We start from the raw sequence: 16,564 nt of genomic DNA on the forward strand, positions 1-16,564 counted from the left end.
TTCATATGCAGAAGCTTCTTGACTTCTGCAGTGCGTGTGAAAAGGATCTTGGGGTCCTCGTGGACAACAAGTTAAACATGAGCCAACAATGTGATGTGGCGGCAAAAAAAGCCAATGGGATTTTGGCCTGCATTAATAGGAGCATAGTGTTTAGATCTAGGGAAGTAATGCTACCCCTCTATTCTGCTCTGGTTAGACCACACCCGGAATATTGTGTCCAATTCTGGGCACCACAATTCAAGAGAGATATTGACACGCTGGAATGTGTCCAGAGGAGGGCGATTAAAATGATCAAGGGTCTGGAGAACAAGCCCTATGAGGAGCGGCTTAAGGAGCTGGGCATGTTTAGCCTGAAGAAGAGAAGGCTAAGAGGGGATAGCCATGTATAAATATGTGTGAGGAAGCCACAGGGGGAAGGGAGCAAGCTTGTTTTCTGCTTCCTTGGAGACTAGGACGCGGAACAATGGCTTCAAACTACAAGAGAGGAGATTCCATCTGAACATGAGGAAAAACTTCATGACTGTGAAAGCCGTTCAGCAGTGGAACTCTCTGCCCCGGAGTGTGCTGGAGGCTCCTTCTTTGGAAGCTTTTAAACAGGGGCTGGATGGCCATCTGTCAGGGGTGATTTGAATGCAATATTCCTGCTTCTTGGCAGGGGGTTGGACTGGATGGCCCATGAGGTTGCTTCCAACTCTTTGATTCTATGATTCTATGACTATACAATCCTAGAATTCAAGTTGTGCTTACAGTAATTTTGTATTTAGAAAGGAAATAATCAAGACACAACTGCAAATACATTCACACATATGAATATCCTAGCATTTTGAATTATCCTATCCATCATTGGAAAATATCTAAAACAATACAAACATGATATCCAATTACAATGGGTATATATTTTTATTTCTGATTTGCAGTCACTTGTAAAATGCATTTATACAGGAGAATCATATCGTTTCACTGATCAAATGACATGTGCCCATTTTCAATCAAAAGCTAGAACTGGATGCCCATTTGCACACCAAATCGCTTGCATTGTATTTTCAAATGACAGAAAATAAATGTGGAATATAACATTAGTCTCTGAAGACTACACCAACAAAGACAACGAGATTAAATGCCTTCCCCAGCACACATCATAAAACAACACACCCATCCCTCAACACCCCAGCCACCACCACACAGCCCCCCAATGACACAGGATGTGAAACCATGGAGGTCAACATAGCCACAGCTCTAGGATAAAAGTTATATCTCAGTCTTTGTCACCCTGTACTTAATTCCTCTATCACCAAATATCCCCTTTAACAAAATGTGCATATTTATTTCAAATTTTATTTTAGTATGTAATTCTACCTGGTTTAGAATTTGATTCCAGAATTTTTGTATCTCTTCACACTCCCACCATAGATGTGAATAAATACCATATTTCCCAACTCCTGCAATGCCAAAATTTGGTATTTAATCCCTGAATCATATGTGCCAGCTGAATTGGTGTTCTATACCATTTCATTATTATTTTCAGTTCTAATTCCTTGTATTTTTTCTATTTTTATTTTATTTAAACGAATGATTATCTTTTCTATTTTTTTCCTAGGTCCCATTCCTTTTCTTACTTGTTTTCCTTTACACTATACAAAGATTCCTTATCTTATCTCACTCTTCCATATATTTTATTAAGTCCCTTTAGCCTCCAAATCTCTCTTCTAATATCTTGTCTATTATATTTTCTCCCTTACTACTTTCTTCCTTTTTAATTTGTTCCCAAATTCCTCTTGGTGTTAACCAATTTATCCCACCCCCTAATGTTTCCAATTGTTTCAATTCCATTAATTCCTTATTTTATTATATAAATCTTTGACTTTACTATATCCCGTGTGTTTCAATTTTTATGATGCTCTTGTCCTCCTCATTTCTTAAACTACCTATCAGGACTTCCATGGCCATTCAAGTGTAGTCAAACTGTTTCATTCTACAGTGAAGACACACCTTTAATGGGCACAAACTACCAATATTGTGGGGACTAATGAAAAAAGATGGTTCTTCTCTTGAATCAGCACTTCAAATTGAACTCCCACCCTCTTGTGTAGAAAAAGGGTCGTATCTGATGCCCAAAGAATGATGCTGAGCTAAAAAAGAAGATAAGGTCATCGGTATCAGCATCATGAAAATCTACTTGACCTGCTTCACAATCCAGGCTCACACGAATCTTCTTAGGTTCATTCTTCAAGACCAAAGTCATTGAGTCAGCAGTAAAAGCTGAGACTTGGCAAGGCACAGATATGTCCTCACATGCCTTCCCCACAGCCCAGATCCCTTCATCAGGATGAAGATTGAAGTATTCCTTCCGCTTGATGGAATCTCTTGCAATCCCGACTGCCCACGCTGCTTCTCCCCCCAGATCTTTTCCCACCGCTTCCCCCTCCAGAATCTCCACCTCCCAACAATGCCTTCCTGAGGTGAATTTCTCCTGACCCAAAACACAGGGCTGTTTCTTGAACCTCTCCGGATGGTAAGGCAAGTCTTGGGGTATCCTGTCCCATCTCAAAGCCTTCAGATTCTCTGACACAAAGAGTCGAGGATGTGCTGTGATCGGATCCAGAGTCACGCTTACTGTAGCAGAGGGAAAGAAGGAAAATAAAAGTGGTGGATTTTCAGAAAAGCTGTGTCAGCTCCTGAGGAGTCACTTCCAGAACCCATCTTCATCCAGACCTCATCTGAATCTACCCACATTGGATGACTAAATGAAGACTCTACTGATGAACAGTCATTTTCCAAACCTCCTTATTTATAGATTTATTTATCTGGATCCTGGACGTACAGTCTGCCTTCCACATTTGCACTGGAGGAACTAGAGAGAATACTTCTCTAGGCATTTATAGGTCCTCCAGTGCCATTCTATAGTTAACATCTAATATTTTAACCTGGTATATCTAAGTATTTTTTTAGTCTCTTTGTGGAGAGAAAAAAGTGGGGTGTAAATAAGCATAAGAAGAAAAATACCAGAGTTTGTATCCCTACAAGTTATCTTTTGACTTATTCTGACTTCATGAATTTCATTGAGTTTTCTTAAGCAAGGAATATTTTGCTGGTTCCATCCTCTAAAGTACAGTCTACAGCCCTGAAATATAGCCTGGGATTTGTTGGTCTCCTATCCAACTGCTAACCAGAGATGACCCTGCCTAGCTTACAACATTGGATGAGAGCTGGTACTTCAAGGATATTTCGATCCCTATCTGGTCCTAATATCAGAAGTAAATCTAGTTCAAAGAGAAATGGGTTTTGAGAGAACAGAATATACAGAAATTGAGCATAGAAGATGGTGAATTTTTTCACTTCTTTTCTTCTCTGCTCAAAATTAAAAGGTGACCTCTGTTTACACTTTAACTGAGCTCATTTTCATCTGGTTTTACTCCTAATTCAAACTATAGGAATTGATACTATATCGAAGATGGAACCAGCTTGTTTTCTGCAGCTCCCTAGTCTAGAACAGTCTCAACCATTTTTTGACCAGGGACCACTTTGACCAGACACCACTCACCAACATTAGTACCAAAAGGTTTTGGTCAACTTTAGATTCGGTTTGGTTATTTGGGATGCTGATTCAGAAAATTGCATTGGATAAACCACATCAGCTCTAGTTTCTGATACAGGACATATGTCATCCAGTAGTCACCATCTGATCACCCACAGAAAACCATATTTAATAATCTAGAGCTGATGTGGTAGTAGTAATCTTTTGTGAGCAGTCAGCCTTTCCCTTCCCAACAACCCCGTTGCCTTGGCACTATAAGAGGGTTTTGCAAGACCAGTTGCTTTTGTTGCTACGAGGTTCAAGACCATGCTATAGTAATGGTGTGGCTGTAGACCATATTTTTGTTTTTGCAGAACACTGGTGGTCCATGGACCACAGGTTGGGAACCACTGGTCTAGAACATGAAGATGGTAAGAATTACTCAACAGTGAAATACGATGCCTGGGAGTGTGGTGATATCTCTTTCTACGGAGGTTTTTAAGCAGAGGCTGGATGGTCATCTTTAGGGAATACTTGGATTGCGTCTTCCTCCCTTCCGACTCTTATGATTTTAATCCCTTTTCCAAGCAAACACAAGTGAAGTTTAGAATGAAACTACTGGCTGAAGAAAACACTTGAGACCCAGTTAGATATGTGTTCGTAAATCTCCAATCCTCTCCTTGAAAAAAGAAAGGAAGGAAGGGAAGGGAACAAAGGTTGGAACAAAGCCATGCAGAATTCAACACAAAGATATCCATTAACATTAAAATATCATGTATGCAAGCATTAAATACTCTTCCAACACTGTGATTGTGCTTTGTATTTTTTGAAGCAGTTTTCTACATCTATGTGCTCCTTTCATCCCATTACCTTGATTTATGCCTTGCTTCAGAGAATCTGTTGATAGGGAGGGAAGAAAGCAAAAAATTAAACCCTAAGGAAAAAAAGAAGCAAAAAAGCCAATCTTCTCCCTGATTCATTATTCCGATACATGGTCTCTGGGGGTTAACAGAGACTTCTTTTCAAGAGATTAGTCTTGATTCATCATATGTTGATCCTATCTCAGTGAAATACCATTTCCCTTCAAATCTACCTCTCCCCTCCCCACCCCCCATTGAGTCCTTGGAGATTATCTTTGCTCTGGAGCAGGGGTGAAAAACTAAAACCAAGGGGAGATGTGCCAGATTGGAGTTCTATACTATACTTTCTTCATGAACCTCCTTGAGTTCAGCTTTGGGAGAAAGGGCAAGATATAAAAATGAAGATGCTGATGAAGAAAAAACTTTAAGACAATCTTGGCATAACTGGATTCATTGTACATAGACTCTTGTGTGTGGGGTCCTTTCGAACCCTCCATTTTTCCCCACTGTGATTATTTCTCACCTCCCCCCCCCCTTTTTTTTTATTTTTGAAGTAGAAGGAGACTGAAAAATCCATTCTACTTTTGTGGGATTGCAATTTCAGAGGAGGTGTAACATTTGGGAGCCTCTGCTAGTTTGGACAGTTTTGAACTTTCAGTCATCTTGAGTGTATGAAAAAAAAAGTGCTCAGCGATCCTTTTCCAGTTTGTGGAGAAATATTATTAATGCTGTTGTTATTGCTATTACAACATTTCTGACTTGTGGCGACCATATCATACTATTTTTGGGCCCAAAGTCAGTGGCCTGCCCAGTTTGAATCTCATGGCTGAGTGGAAAATGGAACACTCATCTCCAGAGTCATATGGTGGAATGAATGCAGTTGAGCAAACACTTTAACTTCCATGGCCCAATGCTATAGGATTATGGGAGTTGGAGTTTGCTGAAGCACCAGTACTCTTTGGCAGAGAAGGCCAAAGATTTTATAAAACTACAGTCCCCAAAATTCCATATTATTGAACAATTCAAGTTAAGGTGGTGTCGAACTGGAGTCATTTTAAGACTTGGCTGTTTGGTTGTGCATTTAAGTAACTGGATCAAATTTTGCCATAGTCACTGCTGAATGTTTTTATGTTGAATGTTTTATGTTGAATGTTTTTATGTTGAATGTTTTTATATTGAATGTGTTACATTGTGTATAAACTGTTTTAAATTGTAAGTCGCTCGGAGCACCTTGGTGGAGAGCGACTAATTAAGAAATAAAGTGATGATGATGATGATGATGATGATGATTTTACAGTGCAGATGCAACTTCAGACTCTAATTCAATTAGGACATGGTGGCGTAATGGGTTAAACCCTTGCACTGCTGAACTGCTGACCTGAATTCATGGGATGGGGTGAGCTCCTGCTGTTAGCCCTAGCTCCTGTCAACCTAGCAGTTCAAAAACATGCAAATGTGAATACAGCAATAGGTACCGCTAAAACAGGAAAAGGCAAGAAGACACTCCAAGCAGTCATGCCGGCCACACAACCAGGAGTTGTCTACACACAACACAGGCTCATAGGCTTGGAAATGGAGAAGAGCCCTTCCCCAGAGCTAGAGACAAGCACAACCTCCATAGCTAGAAATGAAAGGAGAAGCCTTTGCCTTTGTGTATTTGTGTCTCATTGTATTTCATTGTAACAAGGCATTGAATGATTGCCTGTGTCTGTTTATATGTTGTAATCTGCTCTGACTCCCCTCAGGGAGAAGGGTGGAATATAAACAAAGTGTTGTTGTTGTTGTTGTTGTTGTTGTTGTTATGTTGTTGTTATGTTGTTGTTGTTATTATTTAATTTTTTCCCATTAAAAATCCATTTTCTTTCAGACATTCATAATTACCCATTAAGAGACTGTGTTCCCAACTGGCTGTTTTCAGAGCTTGCTCCAGAGATTCTGTTTAGATGGAAGAAAAGATGATAAAATCAACCTGGCTCATACACAAAATGCTTGAGATTGTCATATGCAAATTGTTTTCAGATCTACATTTCAATTAAGGCCTTGCTGCTTGCAAGCATGCCTGCTTGTTTACATTTAGCCTATCGAGATGCTGAAAAGATTTGCAACTGATGATCTTCCAATACATATTTGCATCCAATCTGCATATGCTAATCCATATATGTGGGTGCTCATTTAGGCTGACTTTCAGCCACATTGGGTCCCACACTCAGATAAAGGCAAGAGGGAAAATGAATAAATTAAAAGAAACAAACAAACACCAACTTGTATTTTCGAAGGCTTTCATGACCGGAATCACTGGGTTGTTGTAGGTTTTTTCGGGCTATATGGCCATGGTCTAGAGGCATTCTCTCCTGACATTTCGTCTGCATCTATGGATGCATTCAGGAGAGAATGCCTCTAGACCATGGCCATATAGCCCGAAAAAACCTACAACAACCCAAACACCAACTTCCACAGTTTAGCAAACTACACTGTATTTGTTGAACAATGGGCGCGTAATTTGCAATGTAAACTCTGTCCTACTCTAAGATAAACAGCTTTTGGAGCAGTACAATTCATTTCCTGTATCTGTATAGGATGTGTTCCTGGACTGTGCATGGATATACAAAACCATGGATAATAGCCAAGTATATTAAACTCAAAGACTTCGGGCCCAAATATGCCACAGAATTGCTCTGGAAAAATGAAAAATAAATCTAGAACACACATATTGGACACCCATAAACAAAATTGCAGAGACCATTCCCATAGATAGGGCATCATAGGTAACATGTAAATTATCCCCCCTCCCGCTGTGTTTAAAGCAGTAGGAGAGGTAAAGGTTCCCCCTCCCATTGCCTCTCATGGATGTGTAGAAATGAGACAGAATGATGGTCACACAAAAGGCTGAGGACTTTGAGTCATGACAGTTAAACCAGAGTCAAACTTATTCATTCTACTGTGTAGACCAGGCATGGGCAAACTTTGGCCCTCCAGGTGTTTTGGACTTCTACAATTCCTAACATACTCAGGCCCCTTCCTCCCCGCCCCCCCGCCCCCCCCGCCACTTAAGTGGCTGAGGGGGAAAAGGAAGGGGCCTGAGGCTGTTAGGAATTGTGGGAGTTGAAGTCCAAAACACCTGGAGGGCCAAAGTTTGCCCATGCCTAGTGTAGACACACCCAGCATTTTCAAGGGCCATAACAACTGCAACCCACCTCTAGATCTGTAGCCAAGCCTCTCCTTACGTTGCCCCAGTTACCTTGAGAATCCTTCATAGCCTCTCTTAGGTCAGAGATCTGCTTGAAATAACTTCTGACACTCTCTTCAAATTGGGGAGAAAGATCCAGCCCGTACGCAGGTAAATTCTTTTTGTACCTAGAAGTGAATGTATTCAAATTTTGGATATACAATAAAATGTAGTTGAAGTCCAGATACCTACATCATTCAACAGCAGGCTAAGCAGTTAATAAGGATTCATCTAGTGTTGTTAGATGTCAACAAGATTATTAGCTTTGTATATGTTTATGTATTTCATATTTAAGTATTTTTAAAAGGTGGATACTAGGGGCCGTGGTAGCAAAGCGAGTTAAACTGCTAGCTACAGAAAAATTGCTGACTGGAAGATTGGCAGTTTGAAGCCATGAGTCAGGGTGAGCTCCAGCTGTTAGCTTAGCTTCTGCCAATCTAGCAGTTCAAAAAAAATGTAATATGGAGTATATCAATAGGTACTGCCTCAGCGGGAAGGTAAAAAGTACCCATGCAACCATGCTAGCAATCACAACCAGGAGGGTCTACGGACAGCAGGCTCCTCAGCATGGAAAAATGGAACAAGAGCACCTCCCCATGGCCAGAGTTGAGCATTGTACATTGTATGCCATTGTTCACTGCATAAAAGGCAATCAATGTTTGAATCATACTTACACACACACACTGTAATCAGCTCTCAATCCCTTTAGGAAGATAGAGCAGGATATAAATAAAGTGTATTATTATTATTATTATTAAAATCGGGCAGCACCAGATAACACTATGTAACATGATTTTTGTTCCTAGGTTATAAATGTCATTTCTTATTTTGTTCTACTGTTAAAACATTGAAAAGGTGTATTAAACTGCCAAAACTTTGTTTTTGCAGGACATCCTACACCAAAATAATAGAAAAATCAGGGGAAATTGGAAACAAGGGACGTACCTGCTTAAGGTATTTCTGATGTCCTGAAAGAAAGGGAGAAATTAGTCTCATAGACTGAATAGTTATTTTCTTCATCAACCAGCATTTTCTTTGTTTATTGAAAAGAAATTTTCAATATACTATAATAATAATAATAATAATAATAATAATCTTTATATTCCGCTCTATCTCCCCAAGGGGTCTTAGAGCGGATTACAGAATACATATATGGCAAACATTCAGTGCCATTATACAATTAACAACAATGACAGACAGTACATAGACAGATGCAAGGTTTCCCTCTTTTTCATTTCTGGCGTCTGGAGGCTGTCCTTGACTGGGCCATGGGGAGATGCTATTCTTCCATTTTTCCATGCTGAGGAGCCTGTTGTCCATGGATGCCTTCCTGACTGAATTGTCAGAATGTCTTCAGGGACACCTTTTACCTCCACGCCAAAGTGGTACCTATTTATCTACTTGCATTGCTGTTTTCGAACTGCCAAGTAAGAAGAAGCTAGGGGTGATGATGGGAACTCACCCTGACTTGTGGCTTGAACTGTCCATTTTCCAGGCAACAAGATTATCTGTACCTGGCGGTTTAACCCGCTGTGCTAACCACAGCCCCATTATACAGGAGGCCCTCCACTTTTTCATGGCACAGGACCACCACAAAAGTGGGGAAATGAATTAAAATGCTATTTATTATCTAAGAGAACACCTGCCTGCAAATATCAAGGTTATCCAGAATAACTCTATGATAAATTCCAGCCAGGCGTTATCCAAAGATCACACTGGTGGACCTAGAAATTACTAAAGAGTTGTTCTCTCTTAAAATTTCTATGACTTCTAGAATGCAAACAATTTCTGGTGGAATTTGGCCACAGTGTCACGCTGGAGGACTCTGAAGGGCTTCCTTAGTATCCGAAGGGCTTCCTTAGAGTTAGGTGGAAAAGAGTAGTAGAGTTGAGTGTCATCTGCATAGAGATGACACTGAACTCCAAAACTCTGGATGACCTAGAGATTCCTAGAGAGAATATATTAATCAAAACTGGCAAAGAATCAAATTTGAGAAAGTTTAATCCACAAATGTGGAGGGCCAAGCACACATACTAAATTTCAGGAAATCTAAAAAAACATTTCTGGTTTAATTCTCACCTGGAGATATTCACTTGCAGGCAGCTGGCACTTCTTTTCCATCTCTGCAATCCTCTCATTGAGTTGGGAAATCTCTGCTGCCACTTCAGTGAGGTTTTCTTCCTCTCCTTTCTTTATTTCTTTCTCCAGCCCTCCCAGCTGACCAAGGCAGACGTGCTTTTTCTCCTCCAGAAATGTCTGCATTTCCTCAAAGAAAGAGGCAACCGCCTCCCTTTCTGTTTCTAACTGATCCTGGAATACGTAGACATTAAAAGAAGATCAGAGGAAGAATGTGAGATTCAGAAAAGAGAAGGTAGAGAAGAGCCTACAACAGTCACAGCTGATGGTATGATTGATGATAAAGTTTGATTATGAGAATAGTACACTTCAGGGTGCACCTAGACCAGGCATGGGCAAACTTTGGCCCTCCAGGCATTTGGTCTCTTCTAACTCTATCAATCTGTGATTCTGTGACTCTAACTTTTGACACATAATCCAAACATAATCCATTCATAGCAACCACCTACCAAGTAGCCTTGCACTCTCTGTTGTCTTGCCAATGTCTGGTCTTCAAGATTTTTTCGCTCATCCTTCAGAAACTTCACATGGGCCTTGATTTTATCCTGAAAAAAATAAATAAATAAGAGGCCCTTGCTTACTCCAACTGATACTCATCAGTGATTTTCTTAGAAATACAACTTCTGACCTGACAAATATTCGCTCAATGCCCAGGTGTCGACGGTGGCTGGGAGGGCCTTCACACAATTAAAACTCGTGCACCAGCAGCGACCTTACCTTGTGAAGTCTGATCTGGCCATGGTGGTCCATGACTTAGTTACCTATAGATTGGACTATTGCAATGCACTCTTCATGGGGCTGCCCTTGAAGACGGCCCGGAAACTTCAATTGGTCCAATGATTGGGAGCCAGTCTGCTAACTGGTGCGAATTACAAGGACCTAAAAACCTGGTACCTTTGATGAATGAACACTTATAGATCTGTCCACTTGATGCACTTTCTCTCATCCCTTTGTGAATGCCAACCTCATTATTCTTCCCTTCTGAGATTTTCCCTTAGACACACACTACTCCATTTACTTGTCTCATCCAGGGTTTTATCAATTTTAGCCTGGGCATTTGCCCCCCCCCCCCCCCTCTGTTTTTATTCTTCCACCACTTTAAGTTGTGTTTATTGTATAATTGTTATAGTTTGCATTTATTTGTTGTTATTATTTGTTTGTTGTATTTTACTTTGCTGTATTGTCACTCTTGGGCTTGGCCTCATGTTAGCCACCCCAAGTCCACTCTGGGGAGATGGTTGCAGGGTATAAATAAAGATTATTATTATTATTATTATTATTATTATCATCATCATTATTCTTTTATCTTGTAATATAAGCACCCTAAAGACATCAGATTCCACCTGGTCTTGGAAGCTAAGAAGTGTCAGCCCTGGCAAGAACTTGCATGGGAGACTGCCCAGGAATATCAGGTGTTGTCAGCTATATTTACAAGGAAGGAAAATGATGAAACCATTTCTGAATATTCCCTAACAAAAAAGCTCCTATGAATTCATGAGATTTCCATAACTCCACAGGTGACTTAAAGCCATATACACAATTACACTTATCAGGTAGTTCTGTGGCATAGATACCGAGAACTGGGAAGCCCTGGCACACTCTAACTGGAGGTCAGCTATGACTAGCAGTGCTGCGGAGGCACAAATGGAGGGCAAAAGGGAGAAAGTGGGTTGTTGTAGGTTTATCCAGGCTATATGGCCATGTTCTGGAGGCAATTTTTCTCCTGACGTTTCGCCTGCATCTATGGCAAGCATCCTCAGAGGTAGTGAGGTCTGTTGGAAGTAGGAAAAATGGGTTTATCTATCTGTGGAATGACCAGGGTAATGTTTCAGCTGATCACCTTGATTTGCATTCGATGGCCTGGAAGCGCCTGGGGGGGAATCTCTTGTTGAGAGTGATTTTGTGTGCCTGTTTGTTTCCCCTCTGTTGTTTTGCTGTTGTAATTTTTGTGTTTTTTAATACTGGTAGCCAGATTTTGTTCATCTTCATGGTTTCCTCGTTTCTGTTGAAATTGTCCACATGCTTGTGGATTTCAATGGCTTCTCTGTGTCGTCTGACATGGTGGTTGTAAGAGTGGTCCAAAGGGAGAAAGGCTTGTCAAGCCAACCCTGACCAGGACTGCCTTCTGTCTGGAAACTGATCTTCTCACTGCAGGAGAACATGTGGATCAAGAATAGGGCTCCACAGCCACCTATGAACCCACTGTCAAGACACCAGACATGGAGGGCCATCAACCTCAAGCTACAAGGGATCACATAAGTAAGTAAGTACCAGGTAGTTCTATCTACTGCAGAATTAGAGGCTTCAAATGACCTCTGGCAATTTTTTTGTTGCATGCCAAACAAAGCACAGATAGTATTCACAGATAGTCCTTAAAAGAGATCTGTGTGGTGTAGGGAGTTGAGCTTTAGACTGTAACTCTGTAGATCTGATTGGAATTCCAGCTTGATAAAAAGCTCCCACAAAAGGGAGCGAAAAAAAGCCATTTAAAATTCACACCTGTATTTTATACTTTGTATTAATCCCCATATCCATCTCAAACTAGTTTCATGAATTTGGCACAGCGAAACTATTTTCTTCAATACCGGTCTGAATTTGCATGAAATGGTGAGTGCAGATGGGACCTCAGTCTCAAGCTTGAAACATACTTTCCATGAAGATGAGTTGCAAAGGCTGTTTGGGGCTCAATACTCTACTTGAAGCAGTTTACTTAAAAAGCTGACTGGGAGCTGTTGCCTTAGATCACAACTTCTTAAGATGTGGGTCCTGATCCCCTTTAGCTCAATGTTGGAATCATGAAAAAGATATCTAAACGCCACCCATTTACACAAATCTGTTAGCAATAACGTGCAGTTTTGTGGAGCAGCACTCCACAAAATGGGGAATCAGCTTGTTCACCAAGCCTTGCAAATGACGATTAGTAAATGCTTGAATTTACACCTATTTTATGTACCTACTAGCTGTCCCCTGCCATGCATTGATGGACCACTCTGGTGGTCATGGGGGTTCTATGTGGGAGGTCTGGTCCAATTCAATCATTGGTGGGTTTCAGAATGCTTTGTGATTGTAGGTGAACTACAAATCCCAGCAACTACAACTCCCAAATGTCAAGATCTATTTTCCCCAAACTCCACCAGTGTTCACCTTTAGGCATATTGAGTATTCGTGTAGAGTTTGGTCCAGATCCATAATTGTTTGAGTCCACAGTGATCTCTGGATGCAGGTGAACTACAACTCCAAAACCAAAGGACGCTGCCCACCAAACCCTTCCAGTATTTTCTGTTGGTCATGGGAGAACTGTGTGCCAAGTTTGGTTCAATTCCGTCGTTGCTGGAGTTCAGAATTCTCTTTAAATTGTAGGTGAACTATAAATCCCAGCAACTACAACTCCCAAATGACAAAATCAATTTTTTTGAGTGAAGGACATACATTGGGTTGTTAGGTGTCTTGTGCCCAAATTTGGTGTCACTTCGTCCAGTAGTTTTTGAGTTCCGTTAATCCCACAAACAAACATTACATTTTTATTTATATAGATATACTCCACAGAAAATGCTTCAGGGAAAATCAGCCTGTTTAGCAAACCTTGCTAATGCTGTCTTTGATAATCAGTAAATGTTTGGTTGCTGTAAAAGGTAAAGTTTCCCCTGACAGTCAGTCCAATCGTGTCCGACTCTGGGGTTTGGTGCTCATCTCCATTTCTAAGAGCCAGCGTTGTCAGTAGACACCTCGAAGATCATGTGGCCAGCATGACTGCACGGAGTGCCATTACCTTCCTGTCAGAGCGGTACCTATTAATCTACTCACATCTGCATGTTTTCGAACTGCTAGGTTGGCAGAAGCTGGTGCTGACAGCAGAAGCTCACGCCACTTCCTGGATTCAAACCTGCGACCTTTCAGTCAACAAGTTTAGCAGCTCAGTGGTTTAACCCACTGCGCCACCAGGGGCTCCTATTTTATATACCCATTACCTAAGGTACCTGGCGATGCCCAGGTTGTGGACTCTTTAAGGAAAAACTTTAGAAGTAGTCATAGTTTGGTTTTCAATGTTATGAATGCATTCATTAGAAAAAGTATAACAATGTGGGTAAACCACAACTTCCAATATTGTGGGTCAATTCCCCGTAAACTCTGGCAGAATTCAGAGTTGGCCATGTTAAGTATCTGTGCCGAGTGTGGTCCAGAGCCATCACTGGTTGGGTTCACAGTGCTCTCTGGATGTGGGAGAACTACAACTCCCAATATTGTGGGTCAATTTCTCCCAAACACCCGCTAGTATTCAAAGTCTCTTCCAACTCTATGATTCTATGAAATGCAAAAACTGCAAGCAAGGAAAGAGGAACATATTTGAAGCAGTCTTAAGGTTGGCTCTGCATCTTGAGGTGCCAGAATACAGTCTGTTCAGTTGCCCAGTCTTCTGTGTGCCCAGGGGGAAGTCTCTCATCCAGTATCAGCCATGTCTTGAGTTTCCAGGTTTTAGCCTGCCACTTTTGGGCTCTCGCTTGCTGAGGTATTCCTGCAGTACTTACTTTGAAAGTAGAATAATAGAACCATAGAGTTGGAAGAGACCTCATGGGCTATCCAGCCCAACCCCCTGCCAAGAAGCAGGAAAATTGCATTCAAAGCGTCCCTGACAGATGGCCATCCAGCCTCTGTTTAAAAACTTCCAAAGAAGAAGCCTCTACCACACTCTGGGGCAGAGAGTTCCACTGCTGAACAGCTCTCCCAGTCAGGAAGTTCTTCCTAATGTTCAGATGGAATCTCCTTTCTTGTAGTTTGAAGCCATTGTTCCGCTTCCTAGTAGTTGTACTCCAGAAACTTCGTTTTTGTGGCTGTCACAAATTGTGTTGAATTGGTTGAGACTGTATGACAGGCTTGGGCAAACGTTGTTCCTGGAATCCAAAATACCCAGAGGGACGAAGTTTGCCTATGCCTGCTCTAGGAGATATTTGAAAAACTATTGCAAAATGTGTTGCAGGATGTCCCTCCCGCAAAGTTTTTTGGCAGTTTAATAAACTTTTTTTCCCATGTTTTAAGATAGAGTCAATTAGGAAATTATATTATAACCCAGGAACAAAATTCCTGTTATCTTATTCCTAAATTTCAGGAGCCCCCGGTGGCGCAATGGGTTAAATCCTTGTGCTGGCAGGACTGAAGACTGACAGGTCGAAGCTTCGAATCTGGGGAGAGCGTGGATGAGCTCCCTCTGTCAGCTCCAGCTCCCCATGCGGGGACATGAGAGAAGCCTCCCACAAGGATGGTAAAAAACGTCAAAATATCTGAGCGTCTCCTGAGCAACATCCTTGCCCACGGCCAATTCTCTCACACCAGAAGCGACTTGCAGTTTCTCACGTCGCTCCTGACACACCCACACACAGAAGCCCTGCCTTAGCTGAGAGCCTTGCTGTTTGGTGCCCTCCTGCCCAGGGTGCATACCTGGTACTCCTGGGCCACTTCGTCGATGGGGACCACACCGTGGCCCCTGTGCTCCGTGGATCTGTCACAGACCACGCAGATGGGGGCTTCATCATCCCTGCAGAAGAGCTTGAAGGGCTCCTGGTGACGCTGGCAAGCCGGCCACGTCTCTCCTCTTCCTACTCCTCCTCCTCCTCCTCCTCCTCCTCCTCCTCCAGTTTGCAAGCTCTTGGCGATCTCCACAATGTTGGCCAGGTGTCGGTTGGGCCTGAGGCTCTTTGGGGAAACCGAGGCCCTGCACTGAGGGCAATTGAAGGCCCCCCGTGGGCCCCCACAGAGAGGGGCCACGCAGCCCCGGCAGAAGCTGTGTCCGCAATGGGTGGTCACCGGATTGGCATAGTATTCCAGGCAAACCGGGCAAGTGGTCTCCTCGCAGAGACCCTGCAAAGGAGCCCCGCAAGCCATGGCTGGCTGCCCGCCCTCCCTGCGAGGAAGCCGCAAAAGGAAGACCAAAGCCTGGGTTACTTTCGCTTCTGCAAAGTAAGGAGGAACTGGGAGCTGCTGGGGGGAGGGAGGGAGGAGAGCCAAGCCTGGAGGAATCCGCAGGGGGTGGAAGAAGAGGTCCTTGGTCAAGCAAGGCGCGGATTGTTGTGAGTTTTCCGGGCTGTATGGCCATGTTCCAGAAGCATTCTCTCCTGACGTTTCGCCTGCATCTAGTTCAGGCATCCTCAGAGGTTATGACTACATCTGCCTGCCAGCTCAGGAGGAGAAGGAGGACGTCCTGCTGCTTCTCCCCCTCCCAAGCCAGCTAAGAGGAGAAAGGAGACTGAGGAGGCGACCTTAAAAACACCTTTCTCCTGGCTGTTGCTTATTGTTTCTGTTGTGGTTTTATATTCCTGTAGCCAACCTTCCCTCCAGGCCCGTAGCCAGGATTTTGTTTTTGGGGGGGGGGGGGGCTGAGTTTGGTGGGGGGGGGGTGCTGGGGCTGAGTCTGAGTGAAAGAGGGTCTACCCTAGGAAACCTTTTGTATCATTACCCCAATACCCCCATGCATATGGGATATATTGTGTGCTGTTGCACGCTGGGCCTGTGCGTTAGACTGTAGACAGGACATAAATTCTCTGTGCCCAACAGGATGCCGGGGCTGCCTCAGATTAAAGGCCCTTGGATTCCCCCAAACAAAGGCTTTAGATTGCTTAAAGTAAATCCAACAAAGCTCTTTATTGATGAAAACAAAAAGGTATTTTCAAGCTTTCTTAACAGTCTATTTATTGGCTCTTGCAATCTTGTTCACTGGGAACAGGCACTATCTTCTTAACTGTAATTAACTAATGGGGAAATCCTTAACTTCTAATCTGGGCAGTCTGTCTTTGCCTCTGTTGGCATGGAGCCCCTGCACCCGGTACCAACTGCGTC

At 42.5% G+C, this 16,564-nt stretch overlaps 1 protein-coding gene across 1 annotated transcript; it reads right to left on the bottom strand.

Moving 5' to 3' along the window:
- Nucleotides 1-881: 881 nt before the first annotated feature.
- Nucleotides 882-16,011, bottom strand: LOC132765205 (zinc finger protein RFP-like). Its single transcript, XM_067463319.1, has 8 exons — nt 15,170-16,011; nt 10,186-10,281; nt 9,680-9,910; nt 8,546-8,568; nt 7,613-7,728; nt 6,256-6,309; nt 4,385-4,411; nt 882-2,613 (listed from the first exon to the last, which is right to left on the bottom strand). The coding sequence occupies exons 1-8, from the start codon at nt 15,872-15,874 to the stop codon at nt 2,054-2,056; spliced, it is 1,812 nt and encodes a 603-aa protein (XP_067319420.1). The 5' UTR covers nt 15,875-16,011; the 3' UTR covers nt 882-2,053.
- Between the last annotated feature and the right edge of the window lie 553 nt (nt 16,012-16,564).

The sequence above is a fragment of the Anolis sagrei genome, chromosome 2, assembly GCF_037176765.1.
Source record: "Anolis sagrei isolate rAnoSag1 chromosome 2, rAnoSag1.mat, whole genome shotgun sequence".
Classification (NCBI taxonomy): Eukaryota; Metazoa; Chordata; class Lepidosauria; order Squamata; family Dactyloidae; genus Anolis; species Anolis sagrei.